This window comes from Panthera leo, chromosome E3 (genome assembly GCF_018350215.1).
Source record: "Panthera leo isolate Ple1 chromosome E3, P.leo_Ple1_pat1.1, whole genome shotgun sequence".
Lineage (NCBI taxonomy): Eukaryota > Metazoa > Chordata > Mammalia > Carnivora > Felidae > Panthera > Panthera leo.
This window is the reverse complement of record NC_056694.1, coordinates 8172097-8195770: the sequence shown is the minus strand read 5'-3', so window position 1 is coordinate 8195770 and position 23674 is coordinate 8172097. Positions and strand designations below refer to the sequence as shown.

General features: G+C 63.7%; 1 protein-coding gene across 2 annotated transcripts in view; it reads right to left on the bottom strand.

Annotated features, from left to right (window-relative positions):
- Window positions 1–1846: 1846 nt before the first annotated feature.
- Window positions 1847–23674, bottom strand: part of COL26A1 (collagen type XXVI alpha 1 chain) — a 162801-nt gene continuing 140973 nt past the window's right edge. For both annotated transcript variants that reach the window (XM_042921149.1, XM_042921150.1), the window contains exons 5-13: window positions 17057–17213; window positions 14890–14988; window positions 13876–14028; window positions 11837–11920; window positions 10608–10660; window positions 7160–7195; window positions 5823–5870; window positions 4143–4227; window positions 1847–3405 (exon numbers count right to left, since the gene is read on the bottom strand). In XM_042921149.1, coding sequence (XP_042777083.1) covers window positions 3242–3405; window positions 4143–4227; window positions 5823–5870; window positions 7160–7195; window positions 10608–10660; window positions 11837–11920; window positions 13876–14028; window positions 14890–14988; window positions 17057–17213 — 879 coding nt within the window. In that variant the 3' untranslated portion in view covers window positions 1847–3241. The remainder of the gene's footprint in view (window positions 3406–4142; window positions 4228–5822; window positions 5871–7159; window positions 7196–10607; window positions 10661–11836; window positions 11921–13875; window positions 14029–14889; window positions 14989–17056; window positions 17214–23674) is intronic.

Here is a 23674-nt window from a genome sequence, read left to right as displayed (position 1 = left end):
GCCCACAGCCAGGAGGACAGGACACCGAGGACGGGTCACCAAGGACAGGGCCAGGCTGCAGAGCCCAGGCTCAGGGCCAGGAACGGGGCAGCCCCTGCAGATTCACGGGGGGGCAGCGCAGGCGGACTTGCGTTTCAGGAAGATGATTCTACGGGCCAGATGGAGGCAAGAGGCCAGACTGACCGTGAGAACCCGCCGTGGCAGCCAGTCCCCCCCGAGGGTCAGCTTCCTACCCCTCGAACATTCGACGTTCTCCAAGATCTGGCACCTTGCAGCCGCTCCAGTCCGCTGTGGGCATTCCTTCTGTCCACCACCGAATCTGTGCCGCTCGTCAGCCTTTGCTCGCACCTGACAGTCTCCTGGTTCTCGTGCCCTCGGCTCTTCCTTCCAGAACCACAGCAGCCAAGAGCACGGCTTCCCCGAGTCTCAGATCTGTGTGGAAACCCAGCCTCACCACCAGCTGGCTGTGTGACCTGGGGCGAGCCACTCAACTTCTCTGGGGCTGCACGGACCCTCCACAAAGCAGGGAAGGCGGCCGCGAAGCGCAGGGAGGGGATATAAGCCACATGGTTAAGCGCGGTGCCTGGCCGCATCCTTACGAAGGACCAGCTCGTGAGCACCTCGCCGGGGAGACCCTGTCTCACAGCCCTGGCCCTCGGGGACTGGGACCTCCTCTGGGGTCCGCACTCGCCGCCTTCGCCCCGTCTGACACACAGCCTTGGCCTGTCCACCCTGCTGGTGGGGACCTCCCACCGGGAGCTGGTTCCCTCCCGCACTCCCTTCCGCTCCCCGCGGCCTGGAAGTACCACGCATCCAAACTTGCCCTATGTTGGGGGCTCACCCCAGACTCTGCTAGTCCCCCCAAGGCCTGTCCCAGACAGTTGCACCACCCAGGGCCAGGGTACCCACGGAGGCATCCCATGAATCTAATTATTTAAAACTTATATGTTAAGTCTCCTCCTTTACAAAGACTGGGAAGGGAAGGCCACTCGGGGCTCTGACTAGAACGTGAGGGCCCGGGAGAGCCAGTCCCCAGCCCTCTGAACCCCCACCTGTGCACGTGGGGACATCCACCCTGCGGGCCCGTGCTCGGTCCACACCCTCAAATGTGCCAGCCCCCTGGTCTAAGAATGCCGGGGTCAGCGGGGAAATGGTCTGTCCTTGAGACACTCAGAGGGAGAGGCCCACAGAGACCCTGAACTGAGGGCTGTGGGGCCGCACATGTTGGTGTCCTGGGCCAGGCGGATAGTCTCCCTCCGAGCCCCGTCTCCACCCCTGGTCTGGGAGAGGGAGCTGCCCTCTGGTCTGTCTCACCAGGGGGTAGATGGCATTCAGTCCCGTGGTCACCCCAGGGGGCGCACTGGTCCCCAGATGAGGCTTCACCCAACAAAGGGGGTTGCTCAGGGCAAGGTGGGGGGCTTCAGTGAGCTGAGAGGGTGGCCTGGAGGAAGAAAAAGGGGCTCAGCCCTTCAGGGGAAGCGCTCACGCCTCTGCCCGGCCAGGCTTCCTGCACCCGCGCATATGCCCTGTGCATAAGATGTGGGTGCACAAGCGGTCTGCGACGAGCCGCCCTCCTTCGCCCCTCCCAGCCTCTGCGGGTGCCATGCGCCTGCCTGCCGGGTCCCTTTCCTGTGTAGCCCCCTCCCGTTGGCCCCCGAAGACCCCCCGTTGTGCCGCTGCGGCCCCGCAGCCGCGTGTGTGTGGCACGGGCCAGGAGTCGCCTGTCCCCACATCCAGCCACAGGGTCACGACATACGCATCTTCCGGGGACGGCCTGCGCCACCGTGGCCCGGCTCACCAGGCCTCGCCCAGCTGCCACCACAGGACACCAGACCCCCAGTGGGGAGAGCACCTTTATTGTCACAGCGTTCCAGACTGCCCGCTGCCTCTGCCTGCCACACCTGGGCCCCCAGGCCGGTTCTGCCTCACAAGGGGCCATCGGGACCTTGAGGGCAAGAAGAGGTTACCGGGGCCCGTGGGACCAGGCCACAACCTCCCGGGAGCACCAAGGACGCTGGGGACAGATGGCTCCTGCCCTGAGGGGACACGGGCCCTGGGGTGGCACCACGATCTTTGGGTCTCGGCCCGGCAAGAGAGGAGAAGCAGGGCTGGTCCAGGTCACAGGGGACCCAGGGCCCGAGAGGCCTTAAGGGCTGCGGTCTGAGCTGCTCTGGGGTCCCGGGCCCCGGCCACCTACTGAGGCCCCTTCCCCGGGCCCACAGCCCTCAGCGGGCAGTGTCTCTCCTGATGGGGCCTGGGACTCAGCTGTCCTTCCTCTAGATTGTCAAAGGGTCGTTGGACTTGCTGTGCGATGCGGAAATGGCCAACCCTACAGGTTCCCAGGGAAGGCAGGGCTGCAAGTGACGGCCTCCTCAGGTGCACGTTCCCGGGAAATACTGCCTCCTCTCGGCTCGGGGGCAGGAGGGCCTGCTGGGCTGGACTGGGTGGGCTCAGAGAGACTGGGAGGCAGTGGTGGGCGACTGCCAGTTTGGTTCGAAGGCCCCTGCACCCCCAGTGCCCCTCTCTCACTGTCCCCAAGTCCGTGTGAGCATCATGGGCTTATTCAGGGTCCCCCTGGCCTCTGAGAGCAGCCGCCGCCAGACCCTGGAGCAGACCCCAAGCCCAGGGACGGGGAGGCTGAGGAAGGAGGCCCGGGACCCTGCCTTCCTTCCCTGCGGGCCGGGCCAGCCTCCCCACAGCCCCACGCCTGCCCTGAGTTTCTCTGTGAAGACAGGAAGCTGGCGGGGTCCCGAGTTAAGGAACCGAGAGGCCTGGGTTCAAATCCTGCCCCGGCTGTCCCTGGTCCCGTGGCCTTGGCACGTTATTTACACTGGCCGAGCCTCCGTCCTCCCGTGGAAAGTGGGGTAGCAAGCCTGCCTCCTAAGGGTTAAATGAGACAATGTAGGGAAAGCCCCTCGGACAGGCCCAGACTCAGTGAATGATGAGTATTATGATTATTCTCGTGCCCCGCCCAGCCCACCCAGAGCCCGTCTCCTGCAGAAAGTGAGGGCGGGGGAGGGCAGGGACAAGGAAAAGGCCCCGCCAAGGGTGCCGGGGCCCTCTGGACCCTGCCTCTGCAGTTGCCATCTGTCCCCAAGGCCCCCAGGCCCCGGGAGCCAGCGTCCCTCAGGATCCTCGGTGCCTGGAGCCCAGTCCCACCAAGTGTTGCCTTCAGAAGCCGGTGGCCACACAGGGCTCGGAGCTGGGTCTCCGGCGGGGCTTGTCCTGGAGAGCTGGCCTCTTACTTCCCGCCGCTGGCCTGGCCAGCGCTCCTCTGCCCAGGGTCGGGGCCGAGCAGGGCGGCAAGGGGACCATCGGCGGGCGGGGAGCCCCCACGCTTCATCTTGAGGCTGGCTCTCAGGGCAGCATCTTGGCCGGAGCCCCCCTCGGGGGAGGCCAGGGGATCTGGAAGGACAGCAGGTGCACGGGCTCACACAGGGTCTTGGGAGCACTCGAAGGCACTTTGCTGCTGGCACCAGGGAAGCCACGTGCCCGGCGAGGACAGGGCAACGCAGCAGCAGGGTGTCCCCTCACGTGCACCCCCCTCCCCATTCAGTCGCCCGCTCACTCGGTAACAAGTGCTGAGCAGGGCTGGGCTCCAGGCCCCTCCCTGTCACCACCCTCCTGTCGCAAGGGCCTCCCAGCGTGCCAGGCAGAGACGTGGAAACCCCACGCCGTGAGGGAGTAGCAGGCCCTATGGAGCACCGTGAGGCAAGAGGAGGGTGCCTTCACAGAGGAAGGGACCCTAGAGCAGGTCCCCCATGGGAGCTGGCAGTCAGCCGGCAGAGGGACCGGCCTGAGCAAAACCAGAGGTTGGGGGCAGGGGTTCCGGGGACGACTAGGTGGTGGCTCCGTGCCACTGGGCACCAGGCCATGCTGGGGAGGGGCTTGGGCTTGACGTGCCTGGACACCGATCATGGGCAACAGGGAGCCACGGAGGGTCTTTGAGCAAGGGGAGGCGCAGGGTCTGACTGGGGTTGGGGGAAGACCATCTGGCAGCCAGGCGGAGGTGTCATCGGAGACCGGAGACGGTCGCAGCTGCCACAAGGGCGGCAGGGAGCGGGGAGGCGGGAGCAGAGGGGACTCCCAACTCTGGGGCCAGCTGTGGGGCCGGCCGGCGCCAGGCCCTGGTCACAACTCACCGTGGATCCCGATCATGTGCTCCAGGATGAGGACCCTCTCTGCCAGGATCTTCAGGGCCTCCCGCAGCTGCTGCACCCCCTCACTCTGGCGGGGAGGAAGCACGGGGTCAGGGCTGGCCACAGGGACGCGGCCGGGGCCACGCGGCTTCCGCGTCCATGTCCTCCCCGCCCTCCCTGCTCCCGCCTCCTTGTCGCCATCCTAGTACAACAGCCATCACAGGGTGGATGTTTTGCGGACAAGGAATCCGAGGCACAAAGAGAGTAACAGGCGTCCTGTGGCCGCACAGCCTGGGGCTTAACACCCGACCTGGCCCCTCGAGCCTGGGTTCTTCCGGCTCCCGTGGCCGCCCGGCCGCTTCCCCGGTGTGCCCTTCCTCCCAGAAAATACCCTGCCGGGGACAGAGCACCCAGCACAGGTGGGGGTGTTTTGCCGGTCCCCTTGCTGGCACCGTCCACCCGAGAGCTCTCCAGGGGTGACCCCCCGGCAAGAAAAGGCGAAGGCTTCTGGAGCGTTGGCAGGAGTGCGTGAGGCCCGGCCTACACGTGGGCAGAGGGCCTTGTGCACCGAGATGCGCGAATGAACTGATTTATGGAGAAGACAGGTGTCAAAGCTGCTTTGAAACGGAAAGTGATGGTGAGGAGGTCGGGCCCCGCCCTGAACGGGTGCCTTTTGGTGGCCTAACGTGACAGCTGTCATGACATTCACAGCAGCCTCGCTTAGAACAAAACAAAAGGGACCAAAAAGTATCCTACAGGAGAGAGGCCTTCTCTCCAGGGGACCAAAGGCCCGGGGAAGCCACAGAGTGGGCAGTGTCTGGGATCGGGGCCCCCCGGTGAAGAGCAGAGGGTCCAGGGCTCCTGCTAAGCCCCGTGTCCCTGGGCCACGGGATGCAGGCCTATGAAATGCAAAGGGGTGGAGGCCTAAGTATCGTCTCCGTCCCCCACACAAGTGACCCGTGAATCGGTGCCCGTGCCTTGGTGCCCACCTCTTCCTCCCGCCGCCTCCTGTGCCCTCCACAGCTGCTCTGCCTGCAGCCTCTACCCGCTTCTCCAGTCCTGCAAGGGCCTCCCAAAGGTCCCCAGCCTCCCTCCACCTCCCTGCTGAGCTCTGACACTCGCGGGGCGTTTGGACTCTCCACGTGCGAGGTCTCCCCTGCTGGCCCCACTGCCCTCACCCCCTTTATCCGTCACGCCGGTCTCCGGCACCCCTCCTGCTCCCAGAAGGTAGTGGGTCCCCCCGGCCGTGCCTGGGCTCCATCTCTGTCCCCTCCCGCCATCTCACCCTGGGCCCTGCCCGGGGCCATCCTCAGTCCCCCAGTGCCGTGACCCTGTGGGCACCTCTGTGCACCAGGCGCGGCATGTGGGGACTTCCGTCCCCCGACAGGGACTCCACAGCCTGCAGCCTCCTTTAACAAGGGGCTCTCTTCTCCAGGGCCCCCCCACGTCCTCCGGCTGCGGGCCAGTCACCCCATCCGTGCGACCCCCACTGCAGAATCGGCACACTATGCTACAATCATCACTTCCCTCATCTGTCTCCTCCGCGGGGCCGGGACCCCGTTCACCCCGTGGCCCAGCACCCTGTGGGCTCAAGGGTGTCAGTGCAGATCTGCTGGGCACCGGCCGTCCTGCTGCGACACAGCCGAGGGGGCAGGCGGGGAACGCGGCCGACAGGACTGTTACCTCTGCAGCCGCCTTCTCCTCTTCTTGTCCCTTCCCGCCGGGCTCGCCCTAGGAGAAAGTCAAGTTGTCCAAAGCCGGTGAGGGGCACGGGGGCGCCTCCCTCCCCTCCCCGGCTTCTTGGGCAGACCGCGGGGAGTCAGTGGCAGAGCCTGGGGACAGGGTGCCGGGGCGGAGCCTGACGGCCTCGCCCATGGGAACTCCTGCCCTGGGGGGGGGGCAGGGCCGGAGCGCCGAGGCCCCACGCGTCTCTGCACAACCCGGCACGGCTTGGCTTTAGCGGCTTCACCGTGCTTCTGGGCCACCGAGGAGCCAGGTCTGAAACCCCATGAGCCCACCTCTCAGCTCTTCCGGGGATCGAGTCCCCGCCTCTCTCTGCTTCCGCCTCTGAATCCAGGCCAGTGACACCAGCCGCACATGAACACCCACGTGTTATCCTAGGTGACCTGGAGCACGTTACTTTGCTTCTCTGTGGCTCAGCATTCTCATCTCTGAAATGGGGTAATAATACTGCCTACCTCCCAGGAGTATTAGGGCGATTCAATAAACCGATAGCGGTAACGAGCTCTGACTGGCGCCTGGTGCCAGAAGCCCCGTGACGGGGCTCAGCAGCGTCTACCAGACAGAAGCCAGGAGGAGGCATGGCTTCGAGGCTAACGCTCCCGGGTTTCAATCTTGGCTCCATCACTGCCTCGCTGTGTGACTTTGGGCAAATTACTTAACCTCTCTGAGTCTTAGCTGCCGGTTCTCAAAAATGGGGCAAATAAAGTCCCGCCTCGCTGGGCTGCAATGCAGCTTAAACTCACTATTTCTGAAGAGCGCCTCCCCTGCGGCCAGCACATCGTAGGTGCTCAGCACAGATCCATCCCTCCTCCCTGGCCGCACGCCCCTAACTTTAGATTTGGGGGCGAAGGAGGTGCCCGCCTCCTTGGCCCTGCAGGCAGGAGTTGAGACTCAGAAATTCTCGTTTCCAAGAAGGAAAATTAGAGGCCAGCTGTCTGAGCCTCTACTCGTGGCAGGTTCAGAGGAGGGAGGGGACTCTGCAGGTCACACAGCATTGTTAACTCAGGGGTCTGGGAGCCTCGGGAGAGATCTGAGGACCCTCATCCCAGTGAGGGGCTCCCCACCTCCTAAGGGCACCCCTTCCCAACTCGGGCAGTGGGGACCACACGTAGGCTGCCCCTTCTCTGGGCGGGGTACGATCGGGCCATGTCTGGGGTCGCTGCGGGGCTGAGCTCAGGCGAGGCTCCTGGGACAGACCTCTGCCCACCCGGCACCCCGGGGGCCACACTGGGGCCCACCGCCCTGGGCACGACCCATCGGCTCAGCCCGTCACTTACAGCCGGTCCCATCATGCCCCGCTCTCCGGCCAGGCCCTGCAGAAAGTCAGACAAAGCAGATTAGGCCTTGCCTGCCCGCCCCACCCCCCCGGCCCCCCAACACCTCTGTCCTCTCCTTATCCTCCCTGCACCAGGCTCAGGATCTGGAAGGACAGAAGGAGGATGGCATGGAGGCGACAGGAAGGCCCCACCTGGGCCACCCTCCCCGGGCTCCTCCCTGAGGCTCGGTCTTCTCCGCTGAGAAGTGGGCCACTCGTGTATAGTTATCCACACGGAGCCGGCACGGATGGCCAAGCCCCCAGTCCCCTGCATGCAGAGAGAGGGGTCCCCAGAGGTGAGTGCCAGCAACACCAATCACGAGGGTCCCGCCGGGGGGGGACTCCCGTCCGTGCCGATGTCCGGCCCAAAGGCTCCCCGGAGCCCAGACCCACGGGGTACCCATCCACCTCCCCCAGGCAGAACCCTGGCTCCCCCCAAACCCACCCCACTCTGCGGACACCTCCTTGGAAGGTGGCTCCCCGGTCCTCCCAGCTGCTCCCCGACACGCCTGGGAGGTAACCTTCCTTTCCCTCTCCTGCCAAATCTGTTCCACCAGCGAGACCTGTCACATCACTTTCTGAACACGTCCATTCCGTTTGCCGCTTCAGGGGCCACCACTTAACACACGTCACCTTCTCGTCTCCCCCGAGGGCTTCCGGGGTCTCCTCCCGGGTCGCCCTGCTCCAATGTGTCTCCGTCCTCCATTCCCCCACCACAGTCACAGCTGCAGGGGCCTCTTAAAGGTGTAAATCAGGTCACAGGCTCTCCCTCCCTGAGACTCAGAGCCCCTTCCCCTGTGACCCAAACCCACACTCCCTGACCCACCTCACCTCACACCTCACTCTCCCCAGCAGCACTGGGCTTTTCCCTGCCCCAGGGCCTTTGCACTTGCTCTTCTGGCTAATTGGAGGGCCCTTTCTTGGCATCTTTGTACGGCTGCTAGTTCTGGTTCCTTAGGTCTCAGCTGAAGTGTCACCTCTGCAGGTCTGTCGTGCCTCGCTTGCCTGGGCCCTTTCACTCTGTCACATCGCCTCATTTCCTCCTTTCCTGACACTTATCGTCCTTACTTGTCCTTGTCTGCCTCCCCTGTTGTACCATCAGCTACCGCAGGGCTCCCGATGTCCCTGCTCTCGTGCTCAGCACAGTATCTGACGCAGCGGAGACCCCAAGAGATATTTGGTTAACGAAGAACATTTATTAAGGGTCTCCTGAGAGCCTGGGGCTTTTCCTCCATTGTCCCCTTTATGTCTCACAACGAGCCCACCCAAGAGGGATTCCTCATTTCACAGGGTGGGGGAGGTGGGGGCCAGTGACTTGCTCAGGGTCACCCGGCCGGAAACTGGGAGAGCGGGGCTTCAAACCCAGGTCTCTCTGTCCTGCTCAGAGGAGAAAAGTAGGGGCCACCTCGTCCTCTGCCGTGGTCCCTTCCCACTCCTCTCTGACCCATGTCTAGGGGACATCCCCTCACCCCAGCCTCAGAGGCCTCGACTCTTTGGCAAGGGATGGAGACAGACAGTGGCCGGGTCGCCAGGCTGGTCCCGCCGTCCACGGGGAAGACCCTGTCTGGTCCTTCCATGGTGAGCAGAGGGGGCTGGTGGCTATTCGGACACTGTCCGTATCTGGGCTAACCTTGGAACCTAGCTCCACCCCTGCAGTGTGGGGGCCTGGGTGGGCCCTAGCAGAAGGTCATGGAAGGGGCTCTTCAGGGCCTGTCCAATGGGCCCCTGGGGAACCAGGGACAGGCTGGGCACTGTCTGGTGCCCTTGGGCATCCCAGTCCTGGCCACGGGACCCCCAGCCTTACGGAAGGACCACAGCAAAGAGGGAAGGGGTCAAGACGCTGCACCCTCCACGTCGATGCCCGGTCACACACCCTCTTGGGCGGGGCGGGGAGGGGGGCTGTAGGAGGAACAGCTTTGACTAGGCCCCTCTAAATCTCCTTGGAATCTTGGGAGCCCGGGTCCCCACAAGGACAAGGTCTGCACAGTCCCCCAAGTGGTACTACCGTAAGGGCCTGAAGACCCTGAAAACAGACCACCTCGCAGGATTAAGGCTATCCCAAAGCACCCAGCACATTCTCGGTGAGGGATGGAGGCAGCCGGGGAAAGCCTGAGAGGGGTCCCACCCCTGCCGTTCCCCTGCTGTGTGACTCTGGGCAAGCGACTGAACCTCTCTGAGCCTCCACTTCTCCACCCCCTCTGGGACGGAACGATGGCGAATCCGAACGCAGGTGGCACAAGTAGCTGGGAAGGGGCCCCTGACTTCCCCTGTCGCTGCAGGCTGGGGCAGCAGGAGGCGTGTGACCGCACAGAATTCTACCCCTGCGCCTCCCACACTTCCCTGGGCATCTCGGTCCCTCACCACACTCCTGCCCCCGTCACTGTCGGGCTCTGTGGCCCACACCCACCCCTCCTCTCTGAGGGTGCCCCTGTCCCCCTCTCCCTGCAGATATTGTGCCCACCTGCCCCTCCCCGATGCTGTGTCTCCAGGTGTAAAAACACACAGTGGGGACAACAGGGAGCAGATTAGCAGTCATGGGACCCTGGTTCTTTGGCGTCTAGAATGTAAACTCTACGGGGCTGCCCTGTGGCCTCAGTGGCTGTATCCTCAGCTTGGGGGGCTGGCGCCCCGAGTGTTTCGAGAATGTTCTTCTAGCATCTAAAGGGGTGGACTCCCAAGGTCCCAGCACTCACAGGGCCAAGGCCCAGACTCCCGCCCCTGGCAGTAGAGGGGCCACCTCCAGCCACCTGCTAAGCACAGCCTGAGCTCCTTGAGCAGGAGTCGGCAGGGCCCTAGGTCTGGACAGGCTCTGGGCAGGGAGAGGGGCGGGGCGCTGGAAGCTCCACCCCTTTCTGCCTCCGGGCTGCCCCTCCCTGGTGTGATTTCTTCCCAGGCCCTGGGCCTCTGAGGCACAAAACACACCCCATCCCAGCATTCTGTTTCTCCTTGCTCCCTCTAACAACCCACAAGGGAAGCCCTGTACCCCTGTCTGAGCAGCCAAGGCAGCCGGAGCTCAGAGAGGCCGCCTCTCCACCCGAGGTCACACAGCTGGAGAGGCGGAGCAAGCTGGGGTTTGGGGCCACCCCACCAGGCTTCGGGGCGCCCTCTCACACACAGGGGGCTCTCGGGGAGGAGGGCGACAGGCTGGGGTGGACGTTCTGTGATCCCATATGTCCTCAGGAGGCACCTGGTCTCTCTGGGTCTCAGTCAGAGAGACGGGAAGGACGCCAACATCTCCCCGGCATGGGGGAGCAGACAGCAAAGGACAGCAGCGGCTGAGATGACCAGGGTCACACCCACCTTCCCCTGGGTCCTGCCTGGGCCCCGCTGCGGAGGGGCCTGGCTCCTCTTTGCTGGGGAGCCCCCGCTCCCCCGCCCCGGCCCCTGCCAGAAATGAGGGAAGTGCTTACCTGGGATCCAGGTACACCTGGTGGTCCTGGGGGACCATGTGGGCCAGGAGGACCTGTGGGCAGAGTCACACACGGTCACCTGGGGCCAGTCCCCTGCCCACCCTTAGCGCGGAAAGCCCACCTCCACCGCCCTCTCCCCGCAGCCCCTACGTTGCAACCGGCTCTTCCCTCAGGGCCTCATCCACGGGTCGCCCCCCCCCCCCGCCCTTCCCCTGCCAGCCAGTCTCCTGGCGAATGTCTCCCAGGACTGCCCCTCCTCCGGGCCTCGGACCCTACCCCTCCGAGGCCATCCTTCTTGCCTGAGTTACTGCAACAGCATCCCGACCATCCACTCTCCATGTGGCCACCCAGACCCAACTTCCAGGTAGGTCCCTCTCGGGGCTCCTGAGGTCCTCACCCCGGCCCCCTCCCCCCTTCCCGCCCAGATCCTCTCCCGAGAAGCTCCTCTGCTTCTGCGCCTTTGCAGATGCTGTTCCTTCCTCCTGGAGCTTCTCCATCCCCTCCACAGCCTGGCAAATTCTTTCCTCTTGTCTCAGGATGAGCATCACCTCCTCCAGGAAGCCTTCCGGCACTACCCACGCCCACCCCTCCTCCAGACCAGCCCCTGACAGGGAACCAGCCGCCACCCACGGCCACGGTCGATACGCACGTCTGCGCCACGCACAAGGAGTGCTCGGTCAGTACATGAAAGTGTAAATGAGTGGTGGGGAATGAGGCACCCACACAGCTGGACAAGCAGGGCTGGCCCCTGCCCCACACGTCCCTTCCCTCCCCACCAGTGAGGGTCCCTGGAAGGAGGGGATCCAGCCCTTAGAGCCCCAGGGCTGTCCCCTCCCCCACGGCCCCTGGTCTCTGCCACCAGGCCCAGGGCTTCCTGCCTCTCCAGGCACCTGCCCTGCCAGCTCCTGGACCACCCCTGAGCTCACCCCCTCCCTCCCCCTGGGCCTGGGCCTCCATGAACCCTGGTGCAACCCCCACTCAGGCCCACATGGGGGCAGCCCTGAGCTGCTTCACGTGGGCACCTGGCAGAAACATTTGGGGTTCTCACCCCAACGGGTGAGCGAGGGGACTCAGGCCACACGGTGAGTTGTGGACACACCCGTATCCCCAGCACCCTGCCAAGGCCACGGGCCCCCGACCGGCCCTACGAGAGCCCCTGGCCCAGGCCAGGCCCAGAGGCAGGGGCGGCGGGGGACAATCCCGGCCAGGCTGTCGCCCTCCGCGCTTACCTGGAGGGCCAGGGGGACCCCGGGGCCCTGGGACGCCGGCCAGCACGGTGTCCACGGCAGCAGAGGCCAGCTGTGAGTGTCCATCTGTGGGCAGAGCAGAGGGGCCCGTGACACGGTGGGGCAGGGCCGGCAGGGCTGGGGTGCCAGACCTGAGCTCCCCCAGGGCCAGGAGGACAGGCGCCCCCACCCCACCGGGCCTCACAGCAGCCTTGGTGAGCAGCCGCTCGGACTCCCACAGAGACCAGGTCAAAGGGCAGGGAAAGCCCGGGGGGCTTCATATAACGCCCAAACTCCTTCCTGAGCATTCCAGGCCCTTTAGAGTCTGGCCCTGCCCTACTCACCTCCCCAGGCTCCAGGCCAGCCCTCTCCTCCCCACTCCATTCCACAGGCCCGTTCTGATGCACCTGACTGGCTCACTCCTGTGGGGCCTCCTCCAAGAAGCCCTCCGGGCTCAGCCTTCTGAGCTGCAAGAGCCGGGCTGCCTCTACAGGGCCCATCACTCAGCCTGGGGCAGCGGTGAGGTCTGTTCACGGCCCAGTTCTGACAAACAGGTCAAGCCCCATGTGCCTTTGCCCTGCCCCACCTCTGCCCTTCCCTCCACACCCGGAAGCCTGGACCACCCTCCCACTGGTTCAAGGCGATGGGCGGGGCCCGCTGGGGCATCCCCAGTCTTCCCCAAATTCATACTCAGGGACCCCAGGGCCGCGGGTAAAGAAGGTCCCATCTGAGAAGGGCTCTGATCACTGGAGGTGTCAGGAAAGCAGTGCCCGAGGCGTCTGGCCCAGACCAGGGCAGGCAGGAGCCTTGGGATGGCTCCATGTGGCTCAGGGGTGGGCGCTGAGCCTTGAGCCCCCCAGAACACCGCACGGGTGGCACCGGCCCCCTCCCTGAGTCTTCAGTGAGTTCCCACTTGTTCCAGAAGGTTCTGTTCTCGCCTGGCTGGGCCCCTGCACCCACTGAGTGCAGCCCAGGACCCCCATTCTGCAAGGCTGAGTCGCTTCCTCCCACCAGAGCAACTCCAACGGGGACTAATACCCACCCCCTACTCTATAGGTGGGGAAAGTGAGGCTCCGATGGGGACCGTGGGATTCAGGCCTAGGTTTTAACGCTCAGGTTAGGGGCACCTGGGTGGTTCATTCGGTTAAGCGTCCAACTTCGGCTCAGGTCTTGATCTCGCGGTTCATAGGTTCGAGCCCCACATCAGACTCTGTGCTGACAGCTCATAGCCGAGAGCCTGCTGTCTCCCTCTCTCTCTCTCCCCTTTCACCGCTCGTTCTCTCTCTCTCTCTCTCTCTCTCTCTCTCTCCCCCCTCTCTCTCAAAAATGAATAAACATTTTAAAAAATCTAAAAAAATAATAATAAAGCTCAGGTTAAGGGCTGCGCTGCCTGAGGGGGGACAGGAGTACCAGCAGGAGGGGGCTTGGGTTTCTCTGACCAAGACAAGAGGTCCCCATCCCCCATCGTGCCCAGGATGTCACTTAACACTGTCACTAGCTTCTTAAAACCCTCCCCAGGTTTCCCAGGGCATTTAACCGAAAGATACCCCTGTGACGCCCTCACCCCACTCTCCGGGCCTCCCTGACCCCACCCTTCCCACAGGTAGGCGGAGGTTTCCGGGTTCAGAAACAGCAGACTGTGCCCCCCGGGGGCAGGAGACGGTTTTGTTCACTGCTGCATCCCCAGTGAGTGTGCAGGACACATAGTAGGTGCTCAACCAATACTTGTCACATGGCCTGCATACAGTGAGACGATTTTCCAGGAGACGCAGCAGCGGTGACCTCGGGGGCGCTGCTCTCACCAAATGGGGAAACTGAGGCCAGGGCAGACAACAGAGACTCGGGGGGCGTCAGGACCCCAGGGGCAGCAGCTGAGCACCAGAGCAGGGACAGGCCAGGCTGGGGCCAAGAGCTGGGTTGGGGGACCCGCATCGGCCCCCCCAGAGGCACTTCCGCCCCACCCGGCAGAGCCTGGCTCCAGAGCCGGGGCCCTGCTCACTGAGGGTCTGCGTCCCCGGGGCCCGCCCCTCAGTGGCACTCACCGTCCTTGTCTGTCGGCGACTGCAGGGAGTAGAGGACACCCTGGGGGCCGTTCGGAGGGAAGCCTGGGCTGCCTGCTGGGCCGGGGGGGCCAGGGGGGCCCGGGCGCCCCATCTCTCCAGGAAGCCCGCGGGGTCCTGGCGGCCCCAAGAGGCCTGCAGCGGGAGAAGAGGAGTCACGCGAGGGCTGGGCCTGGCAGCTGACATGCAGACGGGACCCAGGCCAGTGGTGGCCTCCAGACCAGCGTCCCCGGAGGGCTGTCCTGGGGTGTGAGCGAACCGGCTTTCCCTTCAGGCCTAGTGCACAGGGAACACCAGGGCAGGGAGGGAGGCGAGGGAGGCAGGGTCGCCCCCTCCTGGGACTTCAGCTCTGGGGTCGGGGCACTTAGGGTGGCAGCCAGCCTGGGCTAGCACAGGACCTGTGCCTTCCCTGCAGGACCCAGGAGGAGCTGGGAGGCTCTCTGGAGGTGTTGTTTAAATGACTGAGCACAGGGGCGCCTGGGTGGCGCAGTCGGTTAAGCGTCCGACTTCAGCCAGGTCACGATCTCGCGGTCCGTGAGTTCGAGCCCCGCGTCGGGCTCTGGGCTGATGGCTCGGAGCCTGGAGCCTGTTTCCGATTCTGTGTCTCCCTCTCTCTCTGACCCTCCCCCGTTCATGCTCTGTCTCTCTCTCTGTCCCAAAAATAAATAAAAGTTGAAAAAAAAAAAAAAATGACTGAGCACAGTCCCCAGGCCCCAGCTGCCCCACCCACACACCTGCACCCCCAGCGCCTGGAGCCTTCCGTCCTTCCTGCAGCCCAGGGTCAGACCAAACCTAAAGTCTTTGGGACAGGGTGGCAGTGGGGGGTGGCAGTGGGGGTGCTGGGGGGAGGAAGTGAGCCTGGAGCCCCCCCAAGACGGCAGTCATTAACCCCAGCAAGATCGGGGGTCGTGGGAGGCCTCACCTACTCAGACAAGGGAGAAACCCCAGACCCTTTCCAGCAGACAAAGTCAGATCTGGGGTGCGGGGTGTCCTTACCGGGAGGCCCTGCTGGGCCCTTCTCTCCTGCCTGGCCCCGGTCACCTTTGGAGCCTGGGGGACCTGCAGGCCCTGGCGGTCCCGTCTGCCCCGGGGGCCCTGAGGAGAGAATGAGGTAAGCCCTGAGGACACTGTGGGTAGAGCCGCCATGAGGGGGGGGCGGGGGACTTCAGGCCTGACCACCTGGGCCATCTGGTCAGCCCTGCCCCCGGAGCAGACACCTCCTCCATCATTACAGTTTACAGACCATTTTTGTACCTATTCATTCCTGTGATCTCAAGAGCTACTTTTGTTCCCACTTGACAGGTGGGGAAACTGAGGCTCAGGAAGGTGTGGTCCCTTGCTCAAGGGCCCAGAGCCAGGCTGCCCCTCTCTCAAGGGTCCTGCTGTCTCCCTGCTCAGGGTCGGGAACTGGGCTCCTGGCAAAGAGCTCCCCAACGAGGCCTCCACGGGGGCCCCAGGAAGCCCTAAAGCTCACGAGCGCGCCCCTGCTCTCAAGAATTCCTGGGCTCCCCCCGGTGTCACCATTTGTAGGGGTTGTGCTCCACCTGGTGGCCATTTCTCAGAACTACACTTTGCCTGGTGAAGAGAAAGTGTGGCCCAGGAGACCCAGAGCACCTGCCAAGCTCCCCCCAGGGGGTGTGGGGCCTGGGTGCCCTGAGGGCTGGGAGATCGCCCTCCTCCCCAGTTCCAGAAGAAGGACTGCAAGAAGGTGGGCATGGGCGGCTGCCTGGGTGTGAAACCTAAGGGATGACAGCTAGAGAGGTGAGCCAGGGGACCCGTCAGCCCTCCTCCCACAGCCTCCCCGGCACCGGCCACCGGCCACTCCCACTGCTGGGGGCTGTGTCCTTCCTGCTCTGCTCCCTGTCTCAACTAGACAGGCACATGCAGAAAACAGGGCAGAGGAGGTGGGGAGGGGGACAGGGTGGGAGCTCAGAGCTGAGTGTGGACAGCGGTGCTAAGAAGCTGGGGCCTCAGCTGGGAGAGAGGGGATGGAGGGACAGCGTCACCTGCAAAGGGCTGTAGCTGGGCCAACAATGATCGAGACAAAATGGCCCCGGATCACGGGGGTGACCCCAAGGGTCGTTTCCCTGAGCCTCGGTTTTCTCCTCTGTAACCTCAAGCATCACCAACTTACCGGAATGATGAGAAGTGTTATCTGTGCAGCCTAGGGTGATATAACAATATTTAATAACTGGCACAGCACAGATAGTGACCAGTCAGAAGGGACACCGGCCTTAAACCCCCGAGTTCAGCCACATCGACAGATGCCAGCCACCCACGTGCCCGGGGTAAAGCCCCAGCACAGTGCGTGGCATGGGACAGGCATTCAGCAGTGCTCACTGCCCGCTATTACGCTTACTGTCCCTATTCTACAACCCCCAGGGCTGAGCCCAGTGGATACAAGCTGCAGAGAGAAAAAACAGTTACTCCTGACTTTAAAACACGGCAGGAGGGGCGCCTGGGTGGCTCAGTCGGTTCAGTGTCAGACCTCGGCTCAGGCCATGATCTCGGTCTGTGGGTTCGAGCCCCGTGTCGGGCTCTGTGCTGACAGCCCGGAGCCTGCTTGGGCTTCTGCGTCTCCCTTGCTCTCTGCCCCTCCCCCACTTGTGCTTTCTCTCACACATAAATGTTAAAAATAATTTTTAAACACAGGAGGGAAGGAGCAAACAACACGGTGGCAGATGTCCCCCGACACCCCGGCCAGAGAGTTCCGGGAGCCCCTCCCCGCCCCGGAAGGTGAGGGGAGGCGGTAAACTCCAGAAGGCCGGGGCTGGGCTGCGGGGCTGAGCACAGGTGCAAAGAGGCAGTGGGCAGGTCATGAGGACATGTACCAAACTGAACGACGGCGACAAGGAAGGATGGGGACTTCAGCAGTTCACATGGGGTCTGCGGAGGCACCCGTGACCTGGCTGCAGCCAACTGTTTCCAGGAGGGACTGAAACCCTCACCAAGAAAAATGATCTTCCATTTTTCTAAGAGAAGCCGGAAATCCTGTTTTTCGTGTGAACCCCTCCCCCCCATCCCCCACCGGCTTTTGAAAAGTTCACTCGCTGTGTCGAAAGAGCAAGGGAGCGTGCTTGATCCAAAGGGCCTACTGTGTGACCTCGTGGTAGAGGCCCTGGGAGGCCGTGCTCAGGCCGCTTTGGCCGCAGGCCTCACTCACCGGCGGGGCCCGTGGGCCTTCTCCTTCGGGGCCCTGGGTGGGCGAGGGGGATGGCGTCAGGGAGGAAGTCCTCGTTCCAGGGTGGTGGGGTGCTCTGGGGGGCCGGCAGGTCATTGCCCGGGCCTGCGGGCTGCTCTGCCGCCTGCAGCAGGAGAACCTGGGGACAAGGGCAGAGGTCAGGACCCCCGCCGGGCCCGAGATGCGCGTGTACGAGATATGTGTCCCCGGAAACATCACGCCCCTCGTGGGACTGCTGCTCCCCTTCTGGAATATTCTCCCACCCCTGCCCTCCTCCCCTTCCCATTTCCAGAGCCTGGACCCGGGGCTCAAGCAGGTTGCCACTGGGACACCTTCAGACTCCCTGCACCTTGCTTCTGGAGCGGCCGTCACCGTGGTGAGAGACCAGTGGTCACCCCCCCGGCTCCTCCCAGGGCACTGGTCCCTCGCACGGCCTGGCTTAGGGCACAGACAACGGATGGAGGTCTGTTGTGGAAGGAGGGAGGGAAGGAAGGAGGGAGAAAACTAGAGAAGAAAAAAAGAAAAAGAGAATGAGAAAGAAAAGGATATAGGGGCGCCTGGGCGGCTCAGCTGGTTAAGTGTCCGACTTCAGCTCAGGTCATGATCTCACGGTCCGTGAGTTCGAGCCCCGCGTCGGGCTCTGTGCTGACAGCTCAGAGCCTGGAGCCTGCTTCGGATTCTGTGTCTGGCTCTCTCACTGTCCCTCCCCTGCTCATGCTCTGTCTCTCTCTCTCTCAAAAATAAATAAACATAACAAAAAAAAAAAAAAAAAAAAAAAGAATATAAATGGTCCTGGCTTGGGGCACGATTTTTAGTAGGGGCTCTAGAACAAAAGGCAGCGTGGAAAGCTGCCCGGTTCTCTCCCCTTGAGGGAGGTGGTGGTCAAACGCTGCAAAGACCAGGGCCTGGGCAGCGACACTGTCTCCCTAATTCAAGTGAACTGGGAGCCAGGCCTCAGAGGCCCCAGCGAGACCCTGCTGTCTCCAAAAGGCTCAGCAGGGGGCGCTGCGCACCAGGGATCTGAGCGAGCAGCAGGGCAGGTGCTGAGACCCAGAGTAGGCCCACCCCCAGAGAGGGGTCCCAGGCCTGTCCCACAGAGTCGGCTTCCTGTTCCGCCCACCTCGGGTCCCCGAGTCTCTGCTCCCGGATCTGCCTGCAGGAGAGGAAGCCTGGTGTCTCTTGCTGCCTCCAGCCTTGGGAGCCAGAACCCCGCATCCTGCCGGATTCCCCGACTGCTGCTCCCCACATGGGGCAGGGCCAGGGCCGGGGCACCTGGCCTCCCCAACCCGCCGCCCCTCCCCACCCCACCCCACCTCCCGCCCCGTGCCCCTTGGCCTGCCCAGCCCTGGCTCCAGCCCTGGGTCTACGGTCCCAGGCTCTCCACCTGCCCCCATCCCCTCCTGGGGCCTCCCTACACGGTAGGAGACGAGGACTTTGGGCAAAGCCAACTCTGGGGAGCCCCCCCCCAAACCAGACCGCCAGCGGCCCCACGCTTCCCACGTAGGGAGGCGCCCTTCTCGGCCTGCCCTGCTCCTCCTGGGCCTCACCAGCTTTGCTCCAGCTGCCCGGCACCACCCCAGGGTCCCTCCTGCCCCGAGCCCCCCTACCTCCATGCCCTCAGAGGGCCACCAGTGGCGGGCCACCCCCACCAGCCCTTCCCTTCACCCCTGCACGATCGCTTTCTATCAACAGCCACGGCGGGAGCAGGGCCAGCAGGCCAGCCGGGGGGGGCAGCCTGGTCCCCAGAGCCCTGCACAGGTTAAGTGCCTTCCGATAGGGGTGGGGCTCAGGCCCTGCTGCCATACGAGCCGGTTTGAATCTGGAGCTCCCACTAGGCGGCCGCTGTGTGAGCTTGTGCAAGTGTTGCGACCTCGGTGGCCCTCAGTTTTCCCATCAGCAAAGCGGACACTGACCGTGTCAAGCACACTGGGCCCCAGCTCCTGCTGCTGCTGCTGGTGGGTCCCGGGGACCAAGAGCGGCCTTCACGGCGCCCAGGCCTAGGCTGGGCTGAGGTTCTGGTGTGTGTGTGTGGTGGGGGGTGAGGGGGGTGACAAAGGGGCCCCTGAGCACTCCCTCCCACCAGTCCCGCAGTGTCCCTGGGCCTGGGTGACAGTCTCTGAGGATCTAGGGAACAGAGTGGCACCCCGCACCAGGTCTCAGGGTCTCCATCTGTGTTGGGCCAGTGGGCAACCCCCAGGGCTACGTCTCCGGGCCCCTCCCCCTCTGGCCCTTCCAAGGCCCCAGGAGGCAGGAAGGGTCACCACGGCCCATCACAGGAGAGGTGGAAATAAAGGCTCAGAGACTGCAAGTGACTCGCCCGAGGTCACCCGGCAAGTAGGCTGGGCCCAGGGTCCCACGCAGTGCCCTGTCCACAGCTTGGCCACAGCCTGGGCCTTGGCGGAACCTCATGGAAGCACCCATGAGGGGAGCAGCTGGCTACTATCACACAGCGGCGGGGGGGGTGGGGGGTGAATGTCCATCCCCGCCCCCCGGGGAGGGAAGTGGGATGGTTTCTGCCCAGCCACTGAGTGTCGCTGGGAAGCTGACCAGCCACGGCCGAGGCTGGGGGCTCTGGGGAAGCAGAGGAGTTGGAGGTCAGTGACACGTGATGGGGAGCCCAGGGGCAGGAGCACGGGTGAAGGCAGGAGTGGGTCCCCTGGTTCCGGCCTGGCTCCCGGGACCGTGGGATCATCACCAGTCAGACAGGGACCCGGGAGAAGGTGGGTTTGGGGGGTGCAGGTGACCACACAGGGGGCCGGGCTGAACTGCAGTGTCTCTGGGGGACCTCAAGATGGACATACTTCCAGGGAGTCCTCAGGAGCAACAGGGGGCTGGGGGCAGCCAGGGTTCCTGGGAGGGCACCCTCCCTGGGCTCCTGGGATCAGGCCTACGTGTTCCCCTTCTCCAGCAGGGCTCTAGACCCACCCCCAGGGGACCTGCCACCTGCAGCCTCACCCCCTCCCAAAAGGCCCCCCTCACTTCTTTGTTGGGCACCTCCCATGCCTGGCCGTGGCCGGCCTTCTGGAGAAACCGATCCCACCCGGGCGGACGACCTCACCAGGGCAGGCAGCAGTGGGCATGGAGACCTGACCCGAGAAAACCAGAGTGCAGCCAGACTTGGAGGGCAGTGGCTCCGATGACATCATTGTGGCCTGGTTGACTGGCCGGGAGGCTGCCCTCCTGCACCGGGGACTTGCTAGCTCCGAGGCTTCTGACCCTCACACAGGGGAATCCTCTCGGGCTCCCTCCCACACCATGCGGCCCGTGGAGTCTAAACTGAGGGGGGGAGAGGAAGGAAGTCAGGAGACTTCTTCCTCCTGGCCTTCCACCCCACCAGGAAAAGAGGGTGGCAGGAGTCCCAGATCAGCTCCTAGGTCTGGACCTTCTGGGAACTCAGGCACCTGCAAGGAGTGAAGAGGGAGCAGACCTGATGGCTGCCGGACATGAGAGCCCCATATCGTGTACCTGTGGGTGTGCCCCACAGGACGAATCATGATCGGCCAGGTACTTATTTCCCCAACTCTCTTGCAACTAGGAGGTAGGCATACAGCCTGGTGACAGAAGAGCCCATTAGGGTGCTTTGCCTTATCCTCTACATCCTGCCTCTGAACATGGATCAGGATGCGATGCCTTGAGCTGCAGCAGCCACTTTGTAACCATGAGGCACTAACCATGAGGACAAAAGCCAATTCACTTAGGAGGTGGAGGGGAAGGCTGTGAAAAGCTTGAGTTCTTAAGCCACCAAACCAATCCCAAGACCACCTACTGCTGGACTTCTTGTTGAACAAACAATAAATGTCTTTAAAGAATAACATGCCACTGGCTGGGTATCTGTTACGTATAGCTGAACACATCCCTCTGACACACCAAAGCAGGCTACCTGTCTGAAGGGGCAGCAGCCACAGTTTCCAGGCCTCTGGGTTGCCGCTCTCTTATGCCAGCCGTCTGGCTTCTGGCTCCCCATCTGGGCTTCGCCTGCCTGGCTCTCACTGGCCTGACCACAGCCACCGATCCTGCCCCATGTCGTCTCTGAGCCCAGCAGGCTCACCTGGCCTCAGCAGGGCTGTCCCGGCAGTGCGGCCAGCTTCCATCCCCCTCCCTCTCCGGGCCGCCACCTCTCAGGGCCCTCAGACCTGAGCTGATGAAGCACTCAGGGGCTCTGTTTCCCCAGGGGACACTCAGGCACGTAGCAGGTAGGTAAACAGCTAGAAGGTGACCCAGATAACGCACAGACACTGAGACCCGAATCGCCCATCCCTGAGCTGGGAATCCAGAAGGAGGGCGGTGGCAGCCGCCTCTTCGCGCTCCCCAGATGCCGACCACGTCCCCCTCTCGTCTCCAAAGTTCACCCCTTTTTACCCTCCCCCAGAGCAACCCGGTGAGGGTGGGGGGTGGGCGGGCCAGCGACTCCGATTTCCATTTCACAGGACAGCGGACGGAGGCCCGGAGCTGAGCAGGGACCCGGTGAGGCAGAGCCATTCCTGGGCAGGGACCCGACCCCCCCAACACCAGGGTCTGCAGAGGGGTCACGACCCTCACCTCGGAGCCCCCTCATGGCCTGCTGCTGTGGCCGATCAATGTGTCAGGGCGGGAGGACAGGGAGCAATTGCTCTCGGCGGGAGGGCCAGGGCCAGCTGGGCGGAGGACGGCTAGCCCTGAGCCATTCTGCCCCCAGGGCTGTGACTTCTAACACCCCGAGGTGCCGGGCTGGGGCCAGGGCGGGCTGTCGGCCACTCTGCCAAACCACTCAGAGGCTTCAGGTGCTGGAAAATGTCCGTCAGGCCCGCTGGCTTGGGGACCCCTCCTCTTTTTAAAATCTCGGGGGCCAGACGTTCCCCCCGGGGTTTTCCCCAGCACCCCCACCCTCCCGGGGCTTCCCAGCCCCGGCCTGGCCCACGTGACAACATCTGTTCCCTGATGGCCTCCACCCCACCCCCACGGAGCCACTGACCCCAAGGAGGGTACAAGGTCCCCTAGTCCCACCATGTCCAGGGGGCTGCCGGGGGACCCAGGGCTTGGGTACAAGGCGGGGGGCACTCGTGGCCTGGGCCTCTCATGCCATGTGCTCCGCACGGGTATCTCCCACACACCCGTGGCTGCATCTGTAAGATGGGGACAGCAAGACGGTGTCGCCAGCACAGACCCTCACATCTGTCCAGCACCCGACTGGTTCCAAGGCTGGGACCCCCCATCTTGGCGGCCCTTTAAAGGCTGGTACTTCAATCCACTGCACAGATGAGGCGCTGGGAGCCCGGGGAGAGTCACCCAGCTGCCGGCGATAGTCCCACTCATGTCTGACTCTGGGTGACGGTCATCCGCAGCCCCATCTCGCCGGGCAGGTGCCCCCATGGCCAGGCTTTCAGGGCAAGAGGCAGGGCCAGAGGGTGATGCGAGGGCTGTGTGTGTGTCTGTGTGTGTTCGCGTGTGTTTGTGCGTCTGCTGGGAAGACCTGCCAGGCAGGCTCTTCCGGGAGGGGCCCGACCTTTGGGCCCGCTCTGTGGCCCTGCCACAGTGCTCTGTCCCCACCCTGGCCGCCCTCACACCCGCCTCCTACACCGGGACCCTCCTTCTTGGGCCGGGCCGCCCCGGCAGCCCCAGGCCCCAGGAGGCTCCTCAGATACGTGAAGGTACAGCAGCCTCAGCCCCCAGCAGCCACCCTGGGACAAAAAGGAGAATGGGGCTCGTCCCCAGTCTGGACCCGGCCGCGGCCCCCAGCTATGGCTTCTTCCTGCAGGCGCGGGAGACCCGAGACTCGCCGTTGGGGCTTTCTCGGGCCACAGGAACAATGCCAGCAGGCCGGTGAGGCGGGGGACATGAGGTGACGGTGGAGATAGCCCGGTAGAAGCGTCGGCAGCTGCCTCGTCCCCTGGCAGACTCTGTCCCAGGCACTGTCTCTCAGAGGGGCCAGATGGGACAGGGTCCCCCGGTGTCCACCCGGGGAACCCGCCTGTTGCCACACCTGGGCCTCACACGTCCTCCCTTCTCTTAGTCGCTACCTCTGTCTTGCCCCAGAGCTGCCTGGGGCTACTCCCAAATAAATTACCTTTTCCTCTTCTTTTCTTTCTTTTTTTCTTTTTAAAAGTGTATTTATTTACTTTGAGAGAGAGAGACAGAGAGCACAAGCAGGGGAGAGGCAGAGAGAAAGAGGCAGAGAGAGAATGTCAAGCAGGTTCCACACTGAGCGCAGAGCCCGACGTGGGGCTCGATCCCACGAACCGGGAGACCGTGACCTGAGCCGAAATCGAGAGTCAGACACTTAACTGAATGAGCCACCCAGGCGCCCCTAAATTAACTCATTCTTTATTCAGTCCTTCTGCCCCTGGGGTGACCCGCTCCACCCCGACGTAGGCGGGGCGAGAGCTGGCTGGTGCCAGGCAGCTCCTCCCCCATCGGCTTGTCTGTGCCCAGACGTGTGCCAGACCGGGAGAGGAGGAGCCAGAACGGGGGGCAGCAGCCTCTGGGGAGACGGGGCTCCCTCCTTTTTCCACTGAGGGGTCGGCTTCTGGATATCCAGTCCCGCCAGCCACTGAGGCCCACACCCAGACCAGCCTGCTGTCCGGGACCAGATCTCTTGCTTTCCCTGCTCCCCTCCCCCACACC